Source organism: Dipodomys merriami, unplaced genomic scaffold (genome assembly GCF_024711535.1).
Source record: "Dipodomys merriami isolate MVZ:Mamm:240054 unplaced genomic scaffold, mDipMer1.0.p SCAF_55, whole genome shotgun sequence".
Lineage (NCBI taxonomy): Eukaryota > Metazoa > Chordata > Mammalia > Rodentia > Heteromyidae > Dipodomys > Dipodomys merriami.
The window spans coordinates 9,204,085-9,227,917 of NW_027206124.1; the positions used below are offsets into that span (position 1 = coordinate 9,204,085).

The 23,833-nt window shown below is 57.1% G+C and overlaps 1 protein-coding gene across 1 annotated transcript in view; it reads right to left on the reverse strand.

The window, feature by feature from the left end:
- Window positions 1-17,394, reverse strand: part of LOC138811906 (basic proline-rich protein-like) — a 28,062-nt gene extending 10,668 nt beyond the window's left edge. Inside the window, exon 1 of the mRNA XM_069999865.1 lies at window positions 15,909-17,394. Within this exon, the coding sequence (XP_069855966.1) occupies window positions 15,909-17,394 (1,486 nt within the window). The remainder of the gene's footprint in view (window positions 1-15,908) is intronic.
- Window positions 17,395-23,833: the final 6,439 nt, after the last annotated feature.

Consider the following 23,833-nt stretch of genomic DNA (forward strand, 5'->3'; position numbering starts at 1 on the left):
GGTATGTGCATGTGTGTGAGCATGTGTGTGTGTGCGTGTGTGTGTGCGTGTGGTGTGTGTGCATGGGTGTGTGTGTGTGTGCGTGTGTGTGTGCATGCAAGCGCACGCAAAGTGGTGGCCATCACCCCAGCCTAAGTTTTCTCCTTGCCAGTGCAGAAGTTGATTGCGCCGCCGTGTTCAACTCGGGGAGCTCGGGGAGCTGCAGCAGCGATGACTCCTGTGGCCAGGTGGCTGGGGGGGGTAGGCAGCATAGGTGGGTGGGGGTGGAGTCAGGCCCTTGGCCAAACCAAAGGCACAGGTGACTCACGCCTGTCATCCCAGCTACTCTGGAGGTTGAGATCTAAGGATCGCAGTTCAAAGCCAATCCCAGGCAGGAAAGTCCATGAGACACTTATCTCTAATTAGCTACCAAAAAGCCAGAAGTGGAGCTGTGGCTTAAGTGGTAGAGCACTAGGCTTGAGCAAAAAAAAGCTCAGGGATAGCGCCCAGGCCCTGAGTTCAAGCCCCAAGATTGGCACACGCACGCGTGCGCACACACACACTCACACGCACCCTATCATACATGGGCTGCTGGTGCACATGCTCTGTGCAGCTGCTGCCTGGGCCCCACCAGCGGCCAGCTGCGGTTCTGCGCCCTCCTGAGAAGGTGCGTCCTGCCGCTCCTGTCCCCAGGCGGGGCTCTGGGCTCTGGGACCTGGCTCTTCAGGCACTGCTGACAGCAGGCAAAGGCTGTCTGCGGTCACTTTTCCCGCCCTGACCTGTGCAGTGGCTCCCAGACAAGCCCTGGGGGTCAGAGTCGCCGTTCCCGCTTCACAGAGGAGGGCCCCAAGGCTGCGGCTGCGCGAGGCAGAGCGGGCTGGGAGGAAGAGGCCGCCAGGCAAGGCGCGCTGTGTGGCCAGGCCCAGGCCTCGGCGCCTGGTCTGCGGGCCCCGGAGGGCCCTGGCACTCAGTACTCCACAGAGACCAGGAGCTCAGATCCAAACTAAGCATTTAGGAGGCTGAGAAAAGGGGTTCCCAGGGGCAGCGCCAGCACCCGCACCTCCTGGAGGACAGGGTGAGGAGCTGGCGCGGGAATGGGCCTGGCGGGAGCTCCCAGGCCCCGCAGGCTCCCCGGGGACCAGCCGGCGGGGGGCTTCTCAAGCTGGGTTTCATGTCCTGCCCCATCTCTGGCTGCCCCCCCAGGCACCCCTCGGGGACTTTCCACAGCCCCCCGGGCTCCGTTGCAGGCGCGGTTCAGGCCTCCGTTCGCGGCCTTCACAGCCAAGTCTTGGGGCGCCCGGGATAGCACGGCTCGGCGGGAGGGACGCCGGCTGCCCGGACCACACCGCGTGCCGTGGGCGCCATGGCTCCCAGCCTGTCCGGACGGGACCCCGTCACGTCCCGGGGCCGCTTCCCCTCCAAGGCCTCCCTGCGAACCAACACAAACCCGGGCCTCGGTGCCGCTCCATTCCCTCCTCTCTCCTCCTGCCAGTAAGGAATGAAAGAAACCCCTGGCCCCACTCGTGTTACAGATGGGTACACTGAGGCCCAAAGAAAGGAAGGGGTTATCCAAAGCGGCTCCGGGCGGGGAGGGGGGCAGGACGCCGCCACATCTGCTAGTCTTGAGCGAGGACGGTGGAGCCTGCCGAGGCCGAGCCCCCCCCCCCCCCGTGCCATCCTGGGCTTGGGAGCTGCAGCCCACAGACAGCCCTGGCAGATGGGCAGGGCCAGGCAGGCAGGCTCTGACTCTTGGGTTCCCTGGCACAGACCAAGGGGTGCTCGGAAAATGCGGGCAGATCCCCGTGGGGAGGCCGTGGACCTCCGGGGCCGGGCTTCAGGCAAGCAGGCTTCTCTAATGGAAACCAGTCAGTAGGACCCCCCCCCCGCCCCCGCCCCCGCCCGCCCCGGTTTCCATGGGGATGGGAGGGGAGGCGGAGCTCTGGCAGGGCTGCTGCAGCAGATGTGGCGGGCCCAGGGCTGGGCAGCCACGGCCTGGTTCTGAGCCTCGCCCCGCCAGGCCTGGCCGACACGCAGTGCCTCCTCACCGCCGCTCGGCCTCTCCTGGGGGTGCCCATGTTTGCGGATGACAGGAAGTGCAAACACCTGTGCGTCCTCACAGCCGCCGCGGGCCCCCGGCGTGTGGGGACGCAGGACGCAGCCAAGGGCCCTGGGGACAGCGAGACAGCCCCTCGGGCTGGGGCTTTAGGTGTCAGGGCTTGAGGGTTGGGTCTGTCAGCCACGCTCGGCCTTGGCGGCTGCAGCCCTGTATCCTGTGTGTTGGAGAATGGGGGGCCCGGGCTGCTCTCGGGTGTAAGATGACACTGAACTGTGGGTTCGGGGGTCCCTCCGAAGGCTCTCCTGCCCCTTGGCCTGACACGGTCCCTGTTTGTCACCCTGAACCGGTCGCCACTCTAGCTGGTGCTGGCTCAGAAGTTGGCACGGAAGGCTGTGTGGGGCCCGCCTTCCCGCAGCAGGGCAGCGGGGACTCGGGGAACAAGGTGCCCGCTCTCAAACTGCGTGGGGTCACACCACATCCCAGACCGGGTGGCGTGGACACGCACCAGCAGACCCTGGCGTCGGTGACAGCAGCCCAGACAGGACAGTGCCTCAGCACCCCTAAGGGCTGTGACAGCGGGCCTGGGGCCTGTGCTCCAGGCCACCGGCAAGGTGCATCTTAAGTGGTGGGTGTCGGGGGAGAACCAGCCCAGGTGAGCACCTGCAAGAGCCTGAAAACACACAGCAGTCCTATAGACTTTCAGCTCTGGGTTACCACCCCTGCTGTTCACCACACCTGCTGTGTGGCTCTAAGGAAGTTCCTCAGCTTCTCTGAGCTTCAGTTTTCTCACAAGGAAAACTGAACATCCTCTCCTCCCTCTCGGTTGGGATTTCCTTCCACTCCAACGGGGACCCGGGCCATCCTGTTTACTCTGTGTCAGAGTGGTGGCACGGTTGGTACCAGCGCAGGCTGACTTTTAGCACATGTTGAGATGAAATGCAAGTGGGCAGATCAAAGTGAAAGATGGATTTTTAAAACTGGGGTGGTAAAGTCCCTGTCCTGGACTTGGTGCTTAGTAGGTGCTCAACAAACTCCCACGGAGCCGAGCACAGTTTACAGACCTGCTGTGCGGCCGCACTCCGGGAGGCCATGTCACCCTGCTCCGTCCACTGAGCCAGGGCAGGGGATTCCTGCCCCCCAGCCCCCCGCCCTCCCCCGGCCTGGCCTTGCTGCTCCCCTGGCTGTGGCGCTGGCTGCAGTGGTCTGTTCGCCCCGGCCTGTCCACCTGTGGGTGTCTGGCTCTGGTCCCTCGGCTGGGCAGCCGTGGGTCAGCTGTGTGAATACGGCCCCGGCCTCGGGCGAGCCTCCCTCTGGTGCCGGAGCCTGGAGGCGGACCTGGGGCGTCACAGCCGGCCTTCGGGCCGCAGGCTCCCAAAGGTACGGTGGCTGAGAGACATGCTCTCTGAGCCTGGCAACGACCGAGGCTTGAGCTGGACAGGACTCTGATCCTGGCCACGGCGGCCTCTGGAGGGCATGCATGAGCAAGGTCGGCTGACCTGCACAGAGGGGACTGGAATCTAGACCCTGGCCTCTGTGGGGCTCCCCCCCTGCAGTCACAGGCAGCGACACAACCCCAGCCCCGGCTGGGTGGGACCCAGGGGATCCCAGCTCCCTCCACCCACAGCAGGCCGGCAACACAGGCACACCCACCGCAGGAATCCTGGGCAGGGCTGCGCGCCCAGGAAACGGGGCCAGAGGTTCCTGTGCCCGCTGGGGCAGCCAGGCCGCCTGGGTGGGAGGAGTGCTCTGCCTCCTCCCTCCAGCTGGCCCGCGGGGGGGGGACCCGCGGGGGGTGTGCTCTGCCTCCTCCCTCCAGCTGGCCCGCGGGGGGGGGACAGCAGCAGCAGCCCCATCCGCACCCCGCACCTAGGCTGTGCTGAAGCTCCCGGCCCGCGGCCCCCTCCTTCAGGGCCCACGCACCCGCAGTGCCCATCAGACAGCCCCGTCCCCCACGGCCAGGGGCGGGGGCATCACCTTCACCTCCAAGAGAAACGCGTGGGTAGGAACGCCCTCCCTTCTTCAACTGGGGAAACTGAGGCTCCACTAGCCCGACTCTCCTTCCTTGCTCTTCCTACGAGACACAGTGAAGGGGGAAAATCCACCCACGGGCCTCCCCTGGCAGAAACCACACCTCGGCCTCCCTCCCTGCCCCAGGTGATTCCGTCAACCCGCTCTGAAGACAGAGCGCCCAGGCCTGGTGCCGGCAGCCATGTTTGCCGAGGCCCGAGCGTGGAGGTGTGCCAGGCGCCCACACCGCCTCCTGGACCCAGGCCCGGCACGCAGGGCACATGTGGCCACACGTGGGCACGCAGACCTGCCGAGGGGCCAGCCCGCCCACGGCTCCTTGGAGGACGGCTGCCGGCAGCTGACCGGCCACAGCAGGGCTTCCGCTCGCCGGAGGGGGGCGGCCCGCCCGGCCCGCCCTCCCACGGCCCGTCCCAGGCCGCCCGCCGCCATTTCCTCTTGGGCCCAAGCCTGAGCCCTGCTCACGCCTCCAGCCTGCAAATGGCCGGTGCAGGCGGCAGCTCGGGCCTGGCCTGGGGCTTCCTGGACGTGCCGAGGGCCACCGGGTGACGGTCCCCACCGCTGCCTAGCGACCCCCGGCCGGGGAGAAGGACCCACCCCACAGGCCCTGGGACAGCAGCGCACCCGGCCAGGCCCAGGGCACCTGGCCCAGTGATCAGAAACGGGGCCGGCATCTAGCTGACACCTGTCCATCTCCGTGGGAATGGGACACGGGAGCTGGGCCTGGGTGAGGGGTCTTCAGGTGAACACAGGAGGCCTGTACACGTGTGTGTGCACGTGCAAAGACACGCACATAGATCCACACGCGAGGCCCCGCTCATCCACACGCGCCACCCCTGGACAGCGGCAGCGGGCACATCCACGAACACCACTGCGTGTGCCCCCAGGGCCGCGCTCAGCACGGACGTGGAGACCAGAGGGGCTGGCAGTGGGGGGGGGGACACAAAACATCCTGACCCCAGCCTGTCAGCGGACGGCACCTAGAAGCCCCATAGCCTCTCCGAGGACAGGAAGTGGCAGAAGGCCCTGGGATGGGCTCTGAGGCAAGGAAGCAATGCCCCGTGGGCTGTCTGTGAAGCAAGCGCTCCAGTGTCCGAGCTTTGCAGACAGCCCAGAGACGACCACCACCCGTCATCCCAGCTTCTCAGGAGGCTGAGATCTGAGGATCGTGGTTAGATGCCAGCCTGGGACAGACAAATCTGTGAGATTAACTACCAAAAAGCTGCAAGTGGTAGAGTGCTGGCCTTGAGCAAAAAGAACAAAGCTAAGGGGCTGTGCCTAGGCCCTGAGTTCAAGATCTGGCGCCCGCACAAGGCCGGGCAGGGGTGGGGGTGGGGGGAATGACAACCAGGAAACAGCTCCACCTGAACCCAGGTCTTCATTCCAGACTCCAGAGCGTGTATTCTGAAGGCCTCTGCCTTCAGAGAGCCCAGCAGAGGCCACCTGCCGGCCGATGGGAAAGGGTGGACCTGTAAAAATTCAGACGGGAGCTGCCAAGGAAGCAAGGCTCCCAGCCGGCCACGATGAAGTTCCTCTGCCCTTTTATTTCTCTGGTTCACTAACATCTCCACCAACAGGTATGGTCTTTAAACAAACAAGCAACAGCAAAGGGTTCCCATTAACACTAACAAATGGGGGGGGGGCGGGGAGGAGAGGGGCTGCAGCTCCCAGAATCCTCTGTTGGGAACGCGGCCCCTCTCCCTGGAGGGGGTGGGGGCACAGATTTGTGGAAACGCAGGAGCGAATGCTCAGAAATGGAGAAGGGGGAGAAATAAAGCCTCCCCGCTAGTTACATCACAACATGTGCAAATTCCCCAAACAGTTAGCGTCCTTTGCAAATTATTGTGGCTGTAAAACTACTCTGTCCTCAAGCATGTAGATACGGTCCAATAAACTCTGCCCTTTGTTATCTCGGTGAGATTTTTTTTTTAAGTTTATAGCTACTCTGTGGCGGATTACGTGCTATATTTTTGAGTTTGGATCTAAATGTACCTTGGAGACTATTTAAAATATTTATCATCTGCTTTTTCCTAAAGGTCTCAAAATAATGGCATGTAAGTCAACACACAACAGCGAGCGAATGAGATAGGGAAATCAGAAATCCACACCCCACAGATGGAATTTAATTCCCATGCTATCCTGATCAGGCCACAAAACAAGGCAAAAATTGGAAATTAAGGAAAACATTTAAGGTCCTTTGTCACAGGGCATCTAGAGTCCCCAGAGATGAAAACCAAACATTTAAGGAAAATTTAATGAAGGTTGTGTTTGTTGCCGTATTGAACCTTGCAGGGGAAGAGAAAAAAAATATTCGAATAGGTCCGTTCCTCTACACAAATGCAACTTGTTTACTTTGACCTCACATGCTGCGTGTCCTCACAAGTACCAGGCAGCCGTAACAACGAACCAGCCCATCTGTCCGGTGCAAACGTGTCATGTCAGCCCATAGTGGAATTTATGGAGAAGCAGTGAGCGCTTTGCGTGGTACATGCTTAAAATACAACCCCACTCGCAAAAAAAAAAAAAAAACACCAAAAACTACTGCCGAGAAGCACTAACAGCTTAGATTTTGCTCGATTTAAAAAAACAAAAACGAAAAACCCAGAACCTACAGCATTTTGCTGATAGAGGAGAGTCAAGTAGGAAACAAGTCAAGAACTCCAGACGGCGGCTGACCCTGTACAGCCTTTGGTGGGCAAGGAGTACACGGGGTGAGCAATGCATATACGTGAAAGACATCACACAAATTTGAGGTGAACATGCTCACTTCCATTAATTTTTCTGCTATGTATCCCTATCTTGTCCAAAAAGAAGGCTGATAATGGTCAAGAAAGCTTACCGCCTGTCATTCAGCATTGAAGAAGGAAGGTTTAGTCACCTACATCTACTGTACCAAAAAAAGGGGCATCAACGGCTATTAAAATGTAAATTCTTTAAAAGGGCTGGACCTCCCTTTTCCGTTGCCCATCTCTAGCTTCTTGACTCATTTGTCTTTAAAACGTATTACACTCTTCTTCTGTTTCTAATGCATTACTTTCACTTTTCGACCAGCGTTTTAGGGGATGCTTGCTCAACACTTGGTTGTAGTAACCTCCCAGCTCTCAAGAGTAGGATCACAGACACGTTTCAATGATCTCTGCTGTACGTCTCTGTCTCTGTAGCTTCCAGACCCGGCCAGCGGCAAAGCCCCCTCCTCCCTCATGGCATCTAAGAACAAAAGCCGCCACCAAGGCTCTTTGGGTGAGCTGAGTCCGGTTCTTGTGCTGGGTGGCTGGGCTGGCGGTCTGCTCAGATGCTCAGACCCAGGCTACACACACAGGGCCCACGCACCTCCGGACTAGATGCACAGAAAGATGCGTGCACTTGGGAGTTTTCCTCCTCGTGCCATTTAGAACTTGCTGCATCTGATTTTCTAGTTCCCACAGATCAAGTCCCCAGTACCCTCTAACACAGTAAACCAGACCGTGTCTGAAATGGGCCTGGCCAGCCTGCTACAGGGTGGAGGTGGGCACTAGGCTAGTGAAGCTCACCCCCCCCCATCCCCTTTTCATTAAAACAAAAACAAAAACACAACAACTAGCAGTTCTGAAAGGCTGATGACCAGACTCAGGGGGTCACCAGCCACCAGCCACTGACCTCACTTACGGTGGTGACTTGGTGGGGGACTCCCAGCCCAGCTGGCCACATGTGTGACCTGCATGGCCTGGCCCCGCTCTGTGGGACGGTCCGGGATGGACCAGGGGCGTCCTGCGTGTGTATCTAGTAGCAGAGGGGCCTGAAACCATTTCTTGCCCATCCAGGCACAGTGCTGTGAGGTAAAAACCCCAAACTTCAAAGCGAGTACTTATGGCAAAACTCAAAACAACCTCCGACGTTTTCCCTACACAGAGCCGGGGAATGGGGAGGGGGCACGAGGGGGGGGAGATGAAAACGAAAACGAAAAACAGCAAGCAAGCTTCTTTTCTTTCTCTTCTTGAAAAAAAATAATTAAAATGAAAGGCAAAAAGAACTGGATCCCTAAACTGTGGGAGTGGTAGCCTCAGAGGTGGGGGACAAAAATAAAAGAGCCTCTGTTCCAGGGTGCCAGGGCCCCTCCCGGGGGCTGCGCGGCCCTGCCTGCGGCTGGGAGGAGCCCAGGACAAGGCTGATGTTTTCCCTTTGCTACAACCGGTGCCGCCAAAGATACAAAATAGAAAATAAAACAGAATAACGATGGGGACCTCCCCCCAAAAACAGGCACTCCCAAAGCAACAGAAGCCATGCCCAGCTATGCCGCCTCCAACGTGTGTTCAGCTCAGAATCCAGCACACAGCTACTGCAAAACAACAAACAAGCATCTTTATTACGATTTCTAAAGCCCCATCGCTTAGGATCTTAAAAATAAATGGCTTCTGCCTCTTCCCTGCAGTTTTTGGCACTCAAGACGGGAACGGGGGTGGGGGTGGGGTTCTGAAATGAAATAGAATTTGGGGTTTTGGATTAGCCAATTAGAGAAGCAAGAGACGTAACAGGCACAGAGTCCAAGATGGCAGGGCCTCGGCTTGTCTGGAGCAGAGGGGAGAAGGTCACTTACCCAAGTGGTGGGGGAAGAGGCTCCAGGAAGTGCAGAGCATGTCCCCTTCCCGCCCAGGGGAGGAACGTGCACCCCACTGGCCCGCAAGCTGTTCCCCAGTGCCAGCGCTGGTCCGGCAGGCTCACAGACTGTCCATCATCCTCAGCTCCTCACTCCCGGCCTGGGCCTTGCTCACCCCGGCACTGGAGGCAAAACTGCCAGGCGCAAGTGGCGCTGAGGGAAGGCCCTGCCGCCAGCCCAAGGGGACGAGGAAAATGCTACTTTTGTCTTCTGCTCTCATCTGGCACCGGCTGCCCGGGGAGGGGAGACCAGAGGCGGCCTCTGCCGCTCGGCCCCGCCCACCGGGAATTTTTGAAAGATGCTCGTGGGTGCTGGGAGGATGGCAGACGTGGCAGAGGCGGGCGGCTGGGCCCCCAAACCCACCACCGAAGAAGGCGGGGGCTGGCCAGGGGGGAGGGGGAGGAGGATGCCCAGTAGCCTGGCCACTCGGCAGCCACCGGAGGATGCTGGGAGAGGCAAGGCCCAGACCCCAGCCAGCCCACCCTGTGGACAGGCCGTGTGGCCCGGGCGCCATGTTGTGACTGCCTGCCCGGCCGGGCCACCGGGAGCCCAGGCAGCCTGGCGACTCCACCCCAGGATAGAGGCCACATTGTTCCCACGCAGGACTCTGCAAAGGAGCAAGCAACAGCCAGCACCCGGCTGTTTCCCTCGGCAGGGAGGCCCCAACCTCACCCTGGTGGCTTCCCAGCCGGGCCCCTGGGGGTGACCCCTTCTAAACACCCTAGATGGCCAGAAACCGGGACCAGCCTTGTGTCCCACCGGCCACTAACTCGTGGGTGAACCATTCAACCTCTCCCGGCCTCAGCTGCCCTGTCCACATTCAGCTAACAACTCCTACCAGTCCAGGCTGCTCGGACGCAGGACGTAAAACCAGAATAACCAGGATGATCCAGGCCCGGGCTGGCACTCGGTAGGCTCCTGAGACCCGGCAGACATGGACAAGGAAGAGAAGGCTGAGGGCCTCCCAGACCTTCCTGGTCATGGCCGTGGGGTTAACACCCTGTGCTGTGGCCTCTGACCCTGCTCTGCCCCGTGGGTGGGAGGCTTCGCGGGGCACTTTTTCTGACATGTACCCCATTCTGCCAGGCTCTCCTCCAAGCACGTCAGCTAGGTCTGCTTGGCCACCCTACCAGCCCAATTGCACACTGAGACCTGAACGTGAAGACATCCGGCCACAGGGCCAGCTTGGTGCTGAAGGACACGGGCTTGGGTGGAAACTGCCCGGGCTGCCTCCCCTTCAGCGGTTCAAGGCCCGGATGCCTGATGACATCTGGGGCGTGTTGGGGGGCCTTTCTGTCCATCAGAAATCCAGGCACAGAGCAGAAGGGCAGCTCAACCCCGCCGCAGCCTCGTGGGGCAGGAGCTCCTGGGCTGACTGGATTGTTTTATTTTAATATCGCCTTCTGCCTGTTCATACTGTCATGCTGGAAGCCAAAGTCGGGGGGGGGCTGGCAGGGGGAGGCAGAGCCAGTGAGCGAGGGAGCTGCCCGGGAGGAGCCTCTGGTCTCCAGCTCTGGTCTCACGCACACGGCCACGTGACCGCTCGCCAGCTGACGCCAGAGACAAAGCAGGTAGGATTCCGATGCCATGTGCTCGACCAGGATCGCTGGGAATTCGTGCCAGCAGCAGCTTGGCATGGCTGCCAAGAGCCGGGCCCCGGGAGGAGAGCAGTCCTCTGTGCTCGGTGGAGTGGGGCCTGCCCTGCCACCTGCACCGCGGGGAAGCCATGCGGACCGGGTGGACACTTCAGGTCCCACTGAGACGAGGGGGGGGAGGCAGAGGCTGGGACGCAGGGCTGCTCCCTCCCCCAGGCTGCCACGACCAGAAGTGGCCCTTATTGTGTCCCGCTGGCAGCCCAGGAAGGCCAAGAAGGCCCTGCTGGCCACCGAGAAGGCCTTGCTGGCCGTCAAGGGCTCAGGACAAGGCCTCACGGGAGCAGGCCGTGGGCTCTCCCAGGCTGCCCGAGGCCTGGCAGTCTCTGTATGGAACCAGCCAGGAGTTGGCGTCAATCGGCGCTCTTCCTGGTGGTGGTGCAGTGGAGCAGGGGCATCGTGACCCCTCGAGGCCAGAGTTCTCGGGGCTCGAGACCTCCAAAGCTTCCTCTCACCAACTTCGCAACGTCAAAGTCCCTGCATCGCCGTCTGCTATCATTTAAAGTGAAATTACAAACGCCCAATTTGAATGTAAATATCTCCCTTACACACATGAAAGGGGATTCTACTTTTATGAGCCCGAGAGCAGGAGGCAAATATTTCAGCTACATCTTGTTCCTGACACCTGAGATCTCAGCCGTGAGGAAAAAACAAAAAGCCCAGCCATCCCAGAAGGCCCAGGCATCGGGACATCTTTAATCTTGAAGGAAAAGATAGACCATTAAAAAAAAAAAACACGTATTCTTGGACTTCCTCCCTCCCCCCCATTTTTACTTCACAGAGTTCATGAACACACCAACTACAAGTTACAGTCCACCACACTACCCACTCAGACATCCCTACCCCGAGTCCCTTCTAGCCACTGGTCCAACGGCATACCTGACACCCGTACACAGCGCAAAGAGCAAGGTGGGCTTCCAGAACCTAGATTCCAACCAGAAGTTTGCTATCCAAATTTTGATCACAAACCTACTACTTGTATGCGTGCGTGTGTGTGCGTGTGTGTGTGTGTGTGCACGCATGCGCGCACGCTTGCACTGGGGCTTGAACTCAGAGCCTGAATGCTGTCCCGTCTCTTGTATTACTCAAAGCTAGTGCTCTATCGCGTGAGTCACAGCCCTCCTTCTGACTTTTTGCTCGTTAAATGGAGATAAGATGTCTCTACTTCTGACTTTTTGGTAGTTAAGTGATAGACAAGGTGTCTCACAGACTTTCCTGCCCAGGATAGCTTCAAATTGTGATCCTTAGATCTCAACCTCCTGAGGGGCTAGGCTCGCTGGTGCCTAGCTAAGCTAGAATTGCTATCTTTAACGTTTTAAGTTTTCCTGCCCTCCTCTCTTGCTATGAAGACAAACCTGTACTCTCCATTTTTTTCTGCCCCATGGCACGGGGTTTCATTCTTTCCCATGATTTCAACTTGGCCACTTGCGCACATAGCCTTAGATAGACTGCACTGGGCATCAGCACCAAGGTCCACCTGAGGTGGCGGGGGGGCGGGGGGGGGAAGCAGGGGAGGGAGGCCTCAGCCGCTGGTCCTTCCCCATGTGATCCAATGCGGCGCGTCCCAGTGTGCTCATTATGAGCCCCAGCAACACTGGTGTCTCTCTGCACACTCACGGTGAGCCTGAGCAACCGGCCCGGCTCTCTTGGTCACCCACGCCAGGCAGGGCTCCGGCACAGAGACTGTGTGTGTGTGGGCCTCAGGGGGAGATTCTGTGCATTCTATTAATTCAGAAAACATTCATCTCACACTCACTCAAGGCTGGGTTCATCATCGGCTACGATGATGCCCTCTGCCACCGGGAGCTTATTTGAGGGTCAATCTGGCCAGATTCCCCGACGACCTACAGCCCACTCCCAAGCTCCACTGCGAGCAGGATTTGGGCAGGAGCAGACAACACTGGAAAATGGCAACTAGCGGCCCAGATCACACGGAGAAGATCCAGTGGCCTCAGGCTCATCCAGTCTTTTTCTCTCTAGCAGACAAAGGCTGGCCCGGCCTATCCCGAAGGGGTCTCCAGCCCACAGCCTGAAACCTGGCTACCTTTCCAGAAGTCGCCAACATGCCCCTGTGGACTTTAAAAAAATCACCGGAGAAGGAAAATAAAATTCTGAAAGTTCAAAGTCTGCTCAACAAAGCAAGTGAGATGAGCCTACTGAAATGTCCCAAAACTCACGCACGGGAGACTTTTTCTTTCTTTTTCTTTGGCCTGTAAATTCCCAAACCTGACCCCGAGACCAGCGCCTGTAATACCCAGATCCTGGGACTCCACGGACTGCCCCAACCCTTGGAACAAACAGTTCATGTAAAAGACCCATTGTCTCTGCTCGGAGACAATTGTTGCTTTTTCTCCCTGGTCAGCTGAGCACATCAGAAAACAGGGCAGGTGCTGCTTGGGCCTTCTTAGTCCAACAAGGTACTGTGAGAAAGGGCAGCCTTTCTAGGTCTTCCTGAACGATCATCTAGGAACGGCTAGTCTCCCAAGTGAGCCATGTGGTCCACACAGAGCTGAGCAATGACCCACTCGGCAGCGGCAGAGCTCCTCCACCAAACTGCCATCTGCATTTCCAACAAGGGTGCTGGCAGCTGCTGTGGTCACTCTGGACTTTTCAGGCCCAGGGCCAGGGCCAGGGCCCCACCATGTTCCTCCAGGGCCACTTCTGACTAGCCCCATCCTGCGTGGGAAGAGACACCTCCCCTGTCAGCCTGCAGGTCTCCACGGGGCCTTGCACTCATCTCCTGTAGCCGAGAGGTACAGGCTGCAACCACACCATCACTCTCACACCAGCCGAGGTCCGGCTTTGCAAGTCCCTGCATTCACCTGCTAACCACCTGCAGGGTAGGGGATAAACTTCTCTGGGGTAACCAGGATTGCTGTTACTTAGAATATCCAACAGCAGGGTGTCTACACACATGCCTGATGCGTGTGCAGACACTGTGTATATGTATACATGAAGTAATAAACGCTGCTATGTCAACATACTAATCAGAGATCGTTGCTTACAACAGTGACAATAGCAGAAGCCACTTAGTGCCTCTGGACGATGCACCGGGAACTGTACGGAAATAATGCCGTCCATGCCCTCTGGTCAGTCAGCTGCATTGCTCCTGCTTCAGAGCTCAGGGTATAGGCTCCGGGAGGGGACGCGGCTTGCCTGGGTCAGGCAGCGAGCCGGAGGCAGGGGCCGATTGGGGAGTGGAATGCTCCTCACCCATGCCCTGACACGAGCTTGAGAATTCTGGCTAAGATTTCTGTAGGAGTTTCCGTCCTTCTTCCCAAACATGCAAATACATCCTCAAAAACCGACCATAACGACACACAGATTAGGCATGGTGGTTTTTCTTCCTGCTTGGCTTGCAAGCCCCTCCCTTCGCAAGCGCTGCCCTTCGCCGGAGGAACACAAGAGCGGCCCCTGGACGGGAAGAGCAGCAGCGGCCAAGGAGGGTCCTCTAAGGACCAGCAAAGCCCTCCCGGTGCCTCCCTCCTGCCGTCCAGTCTGACCTCGTCCATGCTGGGCTGGAACAGGCCCCACTGCCCTGCCGAAAAGCTCCCCACGGTCCCGGCAAGGAAGCTGGCTGCCCGCCCACAAACAGTTCACACAGCATCTCAAGACCCACGTCCGGTGGTGGGGACTGGCAGGCCCTGTTCCCCTGACACTGCCTCACACCCAGCCCGGCCAGCTCCCATTGGCACCTGGAAATCGGTCACCTGGGATGGTGCGTAGCACAGTGAGCTCCCACTGGAGGTCTGACCCTAGGTGAACACCAGAAAATCTGAAGCCCATATTCCCACCAGTCCGGTCTGGTCCTTATGCTAAATTCAGCAGTGAGAAAGAATAAACAAGCCACCAGTTTCACTTTCAAGGCCTCCTCTTGCCTGAGAAAATAAAGTATTTTTTTTAATGTCAAGATAGACTATTTCAGCACATCTGGCCTGACAACGTACGTATACTACGGAATCTCACCTTACCCACCTCTGTGTATCAGGGTACGCATTGAGGTGGATGGAATCACCACGCACCTTTGCCTAAGAGGAGCCTCACAATGAGGCCCTGAGCCTGTCCCGGGGCCCCCCAGCCTTTCCTGCTTGCCTTGAGGAGGGCAGATTTACAGGGTGCTCCTTTTTCAGGGAGGGGTGTTTTAATCCTGGGGGACGTTCCACAGCATTGAGAGAATCCACCCACTTTCCATCCACCGGGCACTGTCTTCTGTGGACCAGGGGAAAATGTCTCCAGCATTCTGCAGGCAAGGCTGGGAGGGAATTGAGCTTCTCATAATGACTAACCTCATCCGTGCCAACGCCATGCCAAGTGGCAGCCCCTGGCTGGAGTGGTACGCCTTCCACAGCTGCGCCTCTGCCTTCTGACCCGAGTGGCAGGTCAGCTAGCAGCCTCTGACAGAGCCATGAAGAAAGAACTCACAACAGCGAGCAGGAGGGACACGGGAAAGCAGGATGGGGGTGAGGCGGGGAGTGGATCCTGAGCAAACCCTCAGGGAAGACACTCGTGAAAGATGACCTGATTCCTTGGTGTTCTTCCCCAGCTGGGGGGGGGGGGACACACAGGCAATCCACACGCAATACGCCTGGACAACTTGGGCCTTGTCCACGTTTCCGGAAAACAAGGCCTCTCAAGCGCCAGCTCATAGCTCTGGAGCGTCCACAGGATTCTGTGGTGGAAGTGCCAGGCAAGGCTCTTCAGACCACACCAACCAGGTGGAGAGAAGCAGAGACCTGGCAGCTGTACCCCGATTGTATTACCACAGCCGGCTTCGGCCCCGCCGCCAGGGTTTCATTTTTAGCCCGGGTTCGGCACATGCACGTACAGAGACACTGCAAAATACTAGATAGTCAGAACGGACGAGCTCAAATAAAACCAGGCTGTGGCCAGCCGGGGAGACCGCCTCCGCTTCTGAAACCCAACTTTGGAAGAATTAATTTCGGTGTTACCCGAAAACCCTGTAATTACAGGAAAGAAACATTCCTTCACCCCTTCCTTGCTCCCACAAACTCCCCCCGGGGGTCCCTGGCCCGGCCTGTGTGCCAGCCACCTATAAAGGGGCATTTATTACACAAAGTTATGAGGGTTGTTGTTGTATGTTTTTTCAATGCCACCGTAAACAACAGCTTTCACTCCACCCGGACTGCAGCTAGGACCGAGGGTGGCCGGGGCGTCAGCTCTCCAAAAATGCCCACGAGGACGGGAGGGCTTAGGAAATCAGTAAGAGATTTTTTTTTCTTTTCCAGGAAAAGGCCAGGGTTCCAAATAACACCCCCCCAACAGATGTTTTCTCTTTTCTTTCCATTGTTTCAGAGGGCTGCGAGCGCTTAATTTCTGCATTCCCCGAAATCCCCGCTGGCTAGCGGCTGGCACACCTGAGACCCCCCGGTTGCCGACCCAGGCTGGAGTTCTTGCCTGAAGAGCTAGCCGATTGGGGGGTTCAAAAGCACCCTGGCGCGGGGGTCCCCTCCGGTGGGAAGCCCTGCCGGAGGAAGGGGCCCCTCCTGGGAACCGCTCGGCGAGCGCGTGAATCCCCAGCCGCGGACGCGGGAAGCGCACTTACCCTTCCCGAGGGGTCGCCTGGAACCCGGCCGTGCCCGCGGCGGGCGGTGCGGTGCGGCCGGCAGCTCTGCCCGCGCCGGCCGTGCCAGCGGACTCCGCGGCCTCGGCCCCCGGGCGCACCCGCGTGGACGCGGCCCCGGCGCGCTCCTCCTCCGACGCCGAGACGACCGGGAGCCCGGCGGCCGGCCGCCCGCGCAACTCCCGGGCGAGCGCTCGGCCGGTCCCGCGTGCGGGCGGCCCGCGCCGCGCCGTCTCCCCCGGCTCCCGCGTCCCCCGCAACCCAGGGGCCCCGGGTGCCCGGTGCCCGCGTCCGCCCGGGCGCCAGCCGGGACCTTTGTGCCGGCCGAAACCGAAAGCGCGCCGGCCGCCGGGCCCCGCGGGCGCGCCCCGCTACTTTGCCCAAGTTCTGGGGCATCCCGGGCGGGCGCTCGGGCGCCGCGGGCCCGGACTCGCCGAACGCGGCCGTCGGCGAGCGCGGGGCCGGGCCGCCGGCGGGGGCACAATGGGCGCCGCGGGGCGGGCGGGCGCGGGGACACCGCGAGCCCGGGCGCCGTTGCCCGGGCGCCGAATGCGGCGGCGGCTTGGCACAGACGAGCCGCGCGCCCGGTGCATGCTAATGGCCGGCGGCCGCGCCATGAATTATTCAGCAGCGGCGCGGCGCGGGGCGAGCGCGGCGCGGCGCGGAGGGCGGCCCGGGCCGCGCGTCCCCCGCCGCAGAGAAGCGGCGGCGGCGACTTCCCAAACTTTCCCGGGTCCGCACCGCGGATGCGGCCCCCGCGGCGCCGCGGTCCCCGCCCGAGCGCGCCGGCCGCCCTTCCCCCGTTGCCGCCTATTTTATGTCTTTTGTCTCGGAGTTGGCACCTGTCCCAGAGAGCGCGTTTCCCTGCCCACCCCTTCGCCGCCGGATCGGGGCGGGGAGGGGGTGCGAGAGACCCGGGGAGGAGGGGACCGGGAGGGGGGGAGGGCCGCCAGACGCCCGCGGGCCCCGCAGCCGGAGAGCCCGCCGGGGGCGGCGGCCGAGCCCGGGCGCCCCTGTCCGCGGGTAGGTCAGGGTTGCGGACGCGCCCGGAATACCAACGAGGCCGCCGCCGTGCCCGCTGCGGGTGAAGACCCGGCGCCGCCCCTCCCGGGCTCCCCCGCCACCACCCCGGGGCCGGCGCGCGGGGCCTGGGCGGGCGGCGAGAGCAGCGGATTCGCTGCCCGGGCCCCCGCGCTTCGCCCCGCAGCCCCGCGTGCGCGCCCCCGCGGGCACGCCGCCCCGGGCGCTCCGCCCGCGCGGCCCCGCGCGCGGCCCCGCCCGCACGCCCTTCCCGGGCAGGGGCACCGCTCGCCGGCGCCCGGCGGCCTCCGCTCCGCACCCCGGAGCCCGAGCGGCGGAGGCGAGCGGCCCGCAGCGAGTCCCGGACCCGGCCGGCCCTCGCCTCCTGGGCACCGGGGCGGCTGCCGGGGCGCGATCGGCGGCTGCGCTCCGCGGCGCCGGCTGCCATGATTGCGGGCAGCGGGAGGCGCGCGCACGCTCGGCCCGGCGCGGGGACCCTCGGTGGAGCGGCCGCCGCCGGTGCCCGCCGCCTGGGCCGCAGAGCCCCCTCCTGGCGGGGCCGGTGACCCCCAGCCCCGGGACGGCGTGCGGGGGGGGGGGCGGCCGGGGCCGGGGCCGTCCTCGGGGCGGGGCGCGCGCGCGGGTGACCGGCGGCGGCTTCCCGGCCCCTGCCGGCCTCGCGCGGAGCCGGGGCGCCGTGCCCGAGTGGGGCGGGGCGCGGGGGCCCCGCGAGGCCGCGGGGAGCTGCGCGCGGGACTGTGGGAGGGGGCGCGGGGTGCCCGGCGGAGCTGGGGGCGCCGGGGGGCGGTGCCCAGACCGCTACCCACATCGGAGGTCGCCCTCCTCCTGCTTCCCGGACGGCGCCGGAGCCCGGGGCGGGGGGTGGGGGAGCCGGGCAAGGCCGAGCTTTGCTCCCCGGCCCGACGGCGACCCTGCACTGCTGGCTGCGGGACGCGCGCTGCTTCCCGTGCCCCTCCCGAGGAATGGGCCGCCGGGCTCCGGGGCCGACAGTGGTTAGAATGCCAAGGAGGCCGCCCCCCCCCCCGGGCTCACTGGGCACTCAGACGGCTTTCCTATAGCAGAGAGGGCGGCCGGGACCAGGCTCCTCGGACGCGCGTGGACACAGCCGCCCTCGCCCTGCCCAGACTGGCCCTGGCTCCCAGCCACGCAGACCTGGCTGGCCCTGGATGCCCAGGATGGCCCACGGGGGGTCAGGGCCCGAGAGGAGCAGGCCTCCAGGGCCCGCCCCGTTCTGTGCCCGTCTCCCCCTCCCACCTCCACTCCCCACCGGCTGGCCTTGGCATTCTCACCAGTGTCCCCTGACGTCACATCTCGCCATTTCTGTCAACCAATTGCAACTGGCCCGTTGTCATAAAAAAATATATTTTTGATGCCATTGGTAAATTCAAAAGTTCCTCGCGTCCCCTGCCTCCGAGGAAACTTCTCTCCACATTGGACTAGACATCCCAGGAGGTGGGGACTGGTCCCCCGATGAGGTGCCCTGGCCTCGGCTGCCCACTCACCTGCCTTCCAAACTCGGTGGACCCTTTGAACTTGACCTTGAGGTGTGCTAGATGCCACAGGCCGCATGGCTGCCACCACCCCATAATACACAGTCTGGGAGTGGGGCGGGAGGGAACCATTCCAGATAGGTTAAGCAACCTTCCCCAGTTGTTTCTCTTGGAGCTGGGCATGGAATCACAATGTAAGCTCTTCTTAGAGGTAACTTTAAAAAAAAAAAAGCTCATTCTATCAGAAAAACCAAAGTCCAGAAAACAGAGTAGGATACCGTCCCGAGAAAACCAACAGGATTCCGTCTGCTCATCTTTTCACAGAGATCCTGACCAACTTTCACTTTCCAAAACTGCCAGAACAGCACAGATTTCACAACCTGTGGGCTCCACTCCCCCCCCACACCAGGGGAGGGGCAGAGCGCCCAGATGCCAGGACTGTGAGGCCCAGGGCCAGAAGACAGTCTCCCAGTCTCCCTTCTTCCTTAAGAAAGGGCCACGAGTCCTGGGGCCGCCTAAGCCCAGTGCCGCTCGGTTCTCCAGCCACAGGGCAGGGAAGTACCGAAGCTCCAGCCCCAGCACGGCATGCTACCCAGGGGCCCTAACCAGAAGGGCAGGAAAAGCCCTTCCCACAGGGTGAGTGTGCTGGGCTGTCCCCCGCGGCCACACAGGTCCCTCTGCCAACCTCCCACTTCGTTTGCACCGAGGACGGACTGGACCTGGCCACCAGGCCACTCCTGCGGCCTCCTTTCTGTATGGCCCAATCTCCCCGAAACATAGTTAAGACATTTTGTGGTTGAGCAAGTTTAGGACCTCCAGAGGGGAGAAAAATTACCAGGAACTGGGCTGGCTACAGAGACCCCAGCATTGTAAGCATCAGGCCCTTTCCATGAAGAATCTTGGTGTGGTTTTCCCCCAAAATAAGAGCAGGCTCAGTAACAACCAAACAGGGATTTTCTGAACAGAAATATATAGTGACTATTATCCCATAAAACTGCTCTCAAGTGCAAATTCAGAAAATGCTGCAAACCTTTGTGGAAAAAAAAAAGAAACCGTATCCAACAACCACACTATAATCTATTTATAATCACTTTCCTAAACACTATAAATATGATAACTAATGTGATATATGTTGTGTGATTAAATGAGTGGATTAAAATGTTGAATTTTAAAAGCCACAAAGAAAAAGAGATTATCTTCCATTATGCCACTTACAACTTTTGTTCTGTTGGCACAAATACAAATTTGACAAATGTATCATTACTGAACACCTAGACTAACTGCCAGAATATTAGCTTTGTAATTTCCACCTGAAACCATTGTATAATCATATGAAGTTGGTAACCTTCTTTTATTCACACTTTTTTCTCGCTCTCACATAGTAATAAGTTAATTTAATGCATTTTCCATCCTTTCGATTTCAATTTGGTAAAACAAAAACAAAAAAGGAGAGTTGGAATAATACTCAAGAATACATACTTTAAAAAAAATCCCTCCCCATGTACTTGGCACAGATTTACATGTAGTTTGATTGCAAATCCAGAAATCAAATATTCTTAATTCAGGAAAAATAATAGCAACCAAGTCACTCAATGAGGGATCATTCCGATTGGATATTTTCATCTACTTGCTATTAGATTATTCAAAGTAAAAAAATCATGTTTGAGTGTGCTCAAATGATCAAAAGTAGACTCTGGGAAATTCACATTGTTAGTGAGCATTATACTGGACAAGTTTCCTGGAAGAAAAACTTGTTGTTCCCTTGGGCCGCAACTCTGCCTGGGGTCAGATGTTTGAGAATAAGTCCGAGCTGCATCAGGATGTTTATGCTGTCTCATACAGTTATTTTTTCCTGGTCTCTTCCAAGATCTGCCTAATGGGAATGGAGCCAGTAACTTCCGGCCCTGCCCTTGAACCTTGCCTGGGTTTTTCCTACTCAGCCGCTGCCCACCCCCTGTCTAGCCCTAGAAAGAGGGGGAGGGGGGGCAGTCTTCACTTTCAGTTTGCTTCTCTCCACCTAGGAGAGAAGGAAGGAAAATGTCAAGATCCAAAGCATAACAAGGACTTCGTAAACAGATGTGTTTCGTTAAAGCAAGCGGACTGAGTATGGGGTGGGATCACATTTTCACTGTACACCTAAGAGTGATGCTTTCAAAGCTGGCCCAGGAGACCTGGCGTCACAGGTTTGTGGAGGCCCCTGGGGAAGATGCCACATCTACCCTCCTCCACGTGTCCTCAGAGAAGCTGCCAGCCAGCTCTGGGCACTCTAAAAAGGCAAAGCAGGCTACAGCTTATGCTCCCCGCCCGCCCCTTCCTTGCCCCCTTTTGCCTTTGTCTCAAAGTAGTATGCAGATTTGGGAGTCCATTTTAAGAAACCTGCGTCCTAACTTGTTCTGCTCTGTGAAAGTGTTCTTTTCTCTCTGTTTATATACAGCCGACACCTATCCCCCACCCATCTCCTTTGGGTAAATGTATTATACATGCTTCCATGTATTTATCATGGAGGAAGTTGAGGAAGGAAAAAAAAAAGCAGGCTTCTGTTTTCACCAAAGTAGAATAAGTGAAAGAGAATTCAGAGTCGATAAGGTCTCGGCTGGGCTCAAGCACACGGCCATGGAGCACAGGCTTTCCTTCCAGACACAGCAAAACCATTTTCAGAAGCTTTTGCTGCACTTCCTCAGTTTTATGTTATACTTAGTGTTCATTTACTTACTACTAGTGGTAAAGAAACCTGAATAAGCCTGTTTGAGGACACAAAAAAGCAGAGGGACATCATTGCACGAGCATGCGCCCCTAAAGAGCAGCCTGCTGACACCATTTCTGCATCTCTTTTCCTTTTTAATATATGTTATAAACACGTATTATCTAGCGCATATTATATTGTATACATTTAATGTATTTCCTAATCATAGTATGTGCACATATATGTATGTATTTCATAAAGAGCATACTTAAGTGTACCTGGAGCTGACAATAGTGATCGGTGCTGGTGCTTGCAAACGCCACATGCACACAGCTTCTGTCACTTAAGAGAGCTTTTCTGAGCCACACTTAATGAGGTCTAACTTGGAAAATCACACCTTTGCTTCTCTCGCTGTGTTAGCTATGTACCCATATCAAAAAAGAGTCTACTGATCTTGGTAACATTCTTAAGGCGCTGATAATTATTTCTCACATCAAACAAGAGCATAAAGAAACTAGGATTCTATGATAAATGTCTATAAATATATGGCTATATGGTATTTGATACACACACCCTCGTATGAAAAGTTTCCCTTTATACAGAAGAAGAATTACAGCATTTTCCATTTCAGAACAGCAATGATATAAGCTAGAAACTATGAATTGAGGGTGAGGGCTGGTAATGATGGTTATCAATACATCTATCAAATGCCAGCCAGATTCTTGGCTTTTATGAAGGAATGAGAAGAGGCATTTTCACTTCTCAAAAAATTGAAAATTACTGTTCAAAGAGAGGTGGGAACTGAATTTGATTTAGTTGTCCAAGTCTATATTTTCTAAAAGGGAATCATCATAAATTGTGAAGCTAGCATTTTTCTAAACAATGCATTGTGCTCCTCGCATTTTATTAGCAATTTAAAATACATTAGAATTGGTAGTTTTAACTGTTTCTGGGAGGGGGTAGCAATGTCCAAGAAAAGAATAAAAGTACAGCAGACAATCTGGGAGGGATTTCATTGGCTCAAAGTCCAAGGTCAACTTCCTTTCAGATAGAAAAACCTCAATTCATTTGAAGTGTTGTTACCTCTGATTCATCTTATACTGCAATCTTAAATAGTCATTCTAAGAACGGCACATTCTTCCTGAATCCTGTATCATTTTTTCAACTTTAAAACCTGTTAACTGTTGATGTGTATGCTCTGATTTTTAAATAATGCCGAAATGCTAATGAAAGTCAGTCCAGTGTGTTTCTTCTCCGTGGCAGAACTTCAGTAGGATTTTGTAGACATACAGTCTAGGCAAATTAGAAGCTCTCCAGAATAGAGAAGAGAGTGAGAAAGAGAAAAGCTGATTTTGGACTTAAATGGCTCATTGTTAAATTGCAAGCGATTGTAGGAACTGTTTTTAAAATGAAGACTTCACGGATTACTTCTTTAAAGGGATTTCAGTAGCAGTTAGCTGCTGGCAGAAGGGTACTTGCAGAATGTAGGAACTGGGGAACTGGGTGGGGGGAGGAGATGGGGGCTGCCAGTTATAAGTTGCTTGAAATTTGACCACTCTGGTCTTATTTAGTGAAATATTCTTACTTCATTTGAAAATAAATATGATTTTACAAAATGGAGATGGGTAGCCGAGTTATATAAAGAGTTTCACTTTCCTATGTCTAAGTAAGTTCCCCAGCTTTTTGATACAGCTGATTTCAAGGTGAAGGATCAGACTTTGCTCCCCCATTTATGCCCTTTCTACAAAATTGAGAACACGTTTTTCACTAAATTTATCAAAGAATCATATTTAAATGCTGCCCCCAAAAAAGACAATGAAAAAGAAAACTGAGGCTTTCATTTTGTCTCTGTTTATAGGGCAACTTTTGGTGTGATTCCTGATTCTACAAAGCATGAAGTTCATTTGGTTTTTCCAAAAGAAAGTGGTTTGTAAGCCTTCGGACAAGAAGGGACCCTGACCTAGAAAATGTATTATTTTTAAATGATGAGAACAAATATCTTAAGAATGTATTTCCAGATAACCAGCAATGTGAAAGTTGCTCTACTGTGCCTGATATTCAATGACGAGCTGAGACAAAGGTGTTTAATTTTCAACAAGAATCTCCACCCTCCTAAAGCTTCTATTAATCAGCAGCTTCATTTTCAGCGTGCTTCCAGATCCTGTCTCCCAGTGTGGCTGGCCCACAGAACTTTCTGTCTAAGAAGAGGCAGGGGACACAGGCCTCGCTGGCTCCTTAGTTCCTTCTCGAAACTTCCCCCAAAAGAAGTCTCTACCGCGTAGAGCCCTGGAAATTTACAGCAGGATTCCAAGCTCACAGGGAACCTTCGAGAGCTGGGAAAAAGCTTGTCAGTGCACACCTGGACCCACAGACTTAGCAGAATTAACAGGCTGCAGCCCAAAACCAAAACACTCAACCACCCGAACACAGTCTGCAAGAAAGACAGAGTTCTTGGGCGTGACAAGAAGAATTATAAATAACACAGCTCCAAAGCAGACAGGCTGCATGAGACTTTGAAGACAGCCTGCAGGTACCTCACATTTTAATACTGAGTACATGAAAAGTTAGCTCCACAAAGGTGACACTGTGAGCTGACCGTGCACTTGTCTGTGTACGTGTGCTGGTGTGCATGCACGTGCATCTGCTCCTGGGTACGATGCATCCCCTGCACGGCCCGAGCCCCGGTCCCAGGC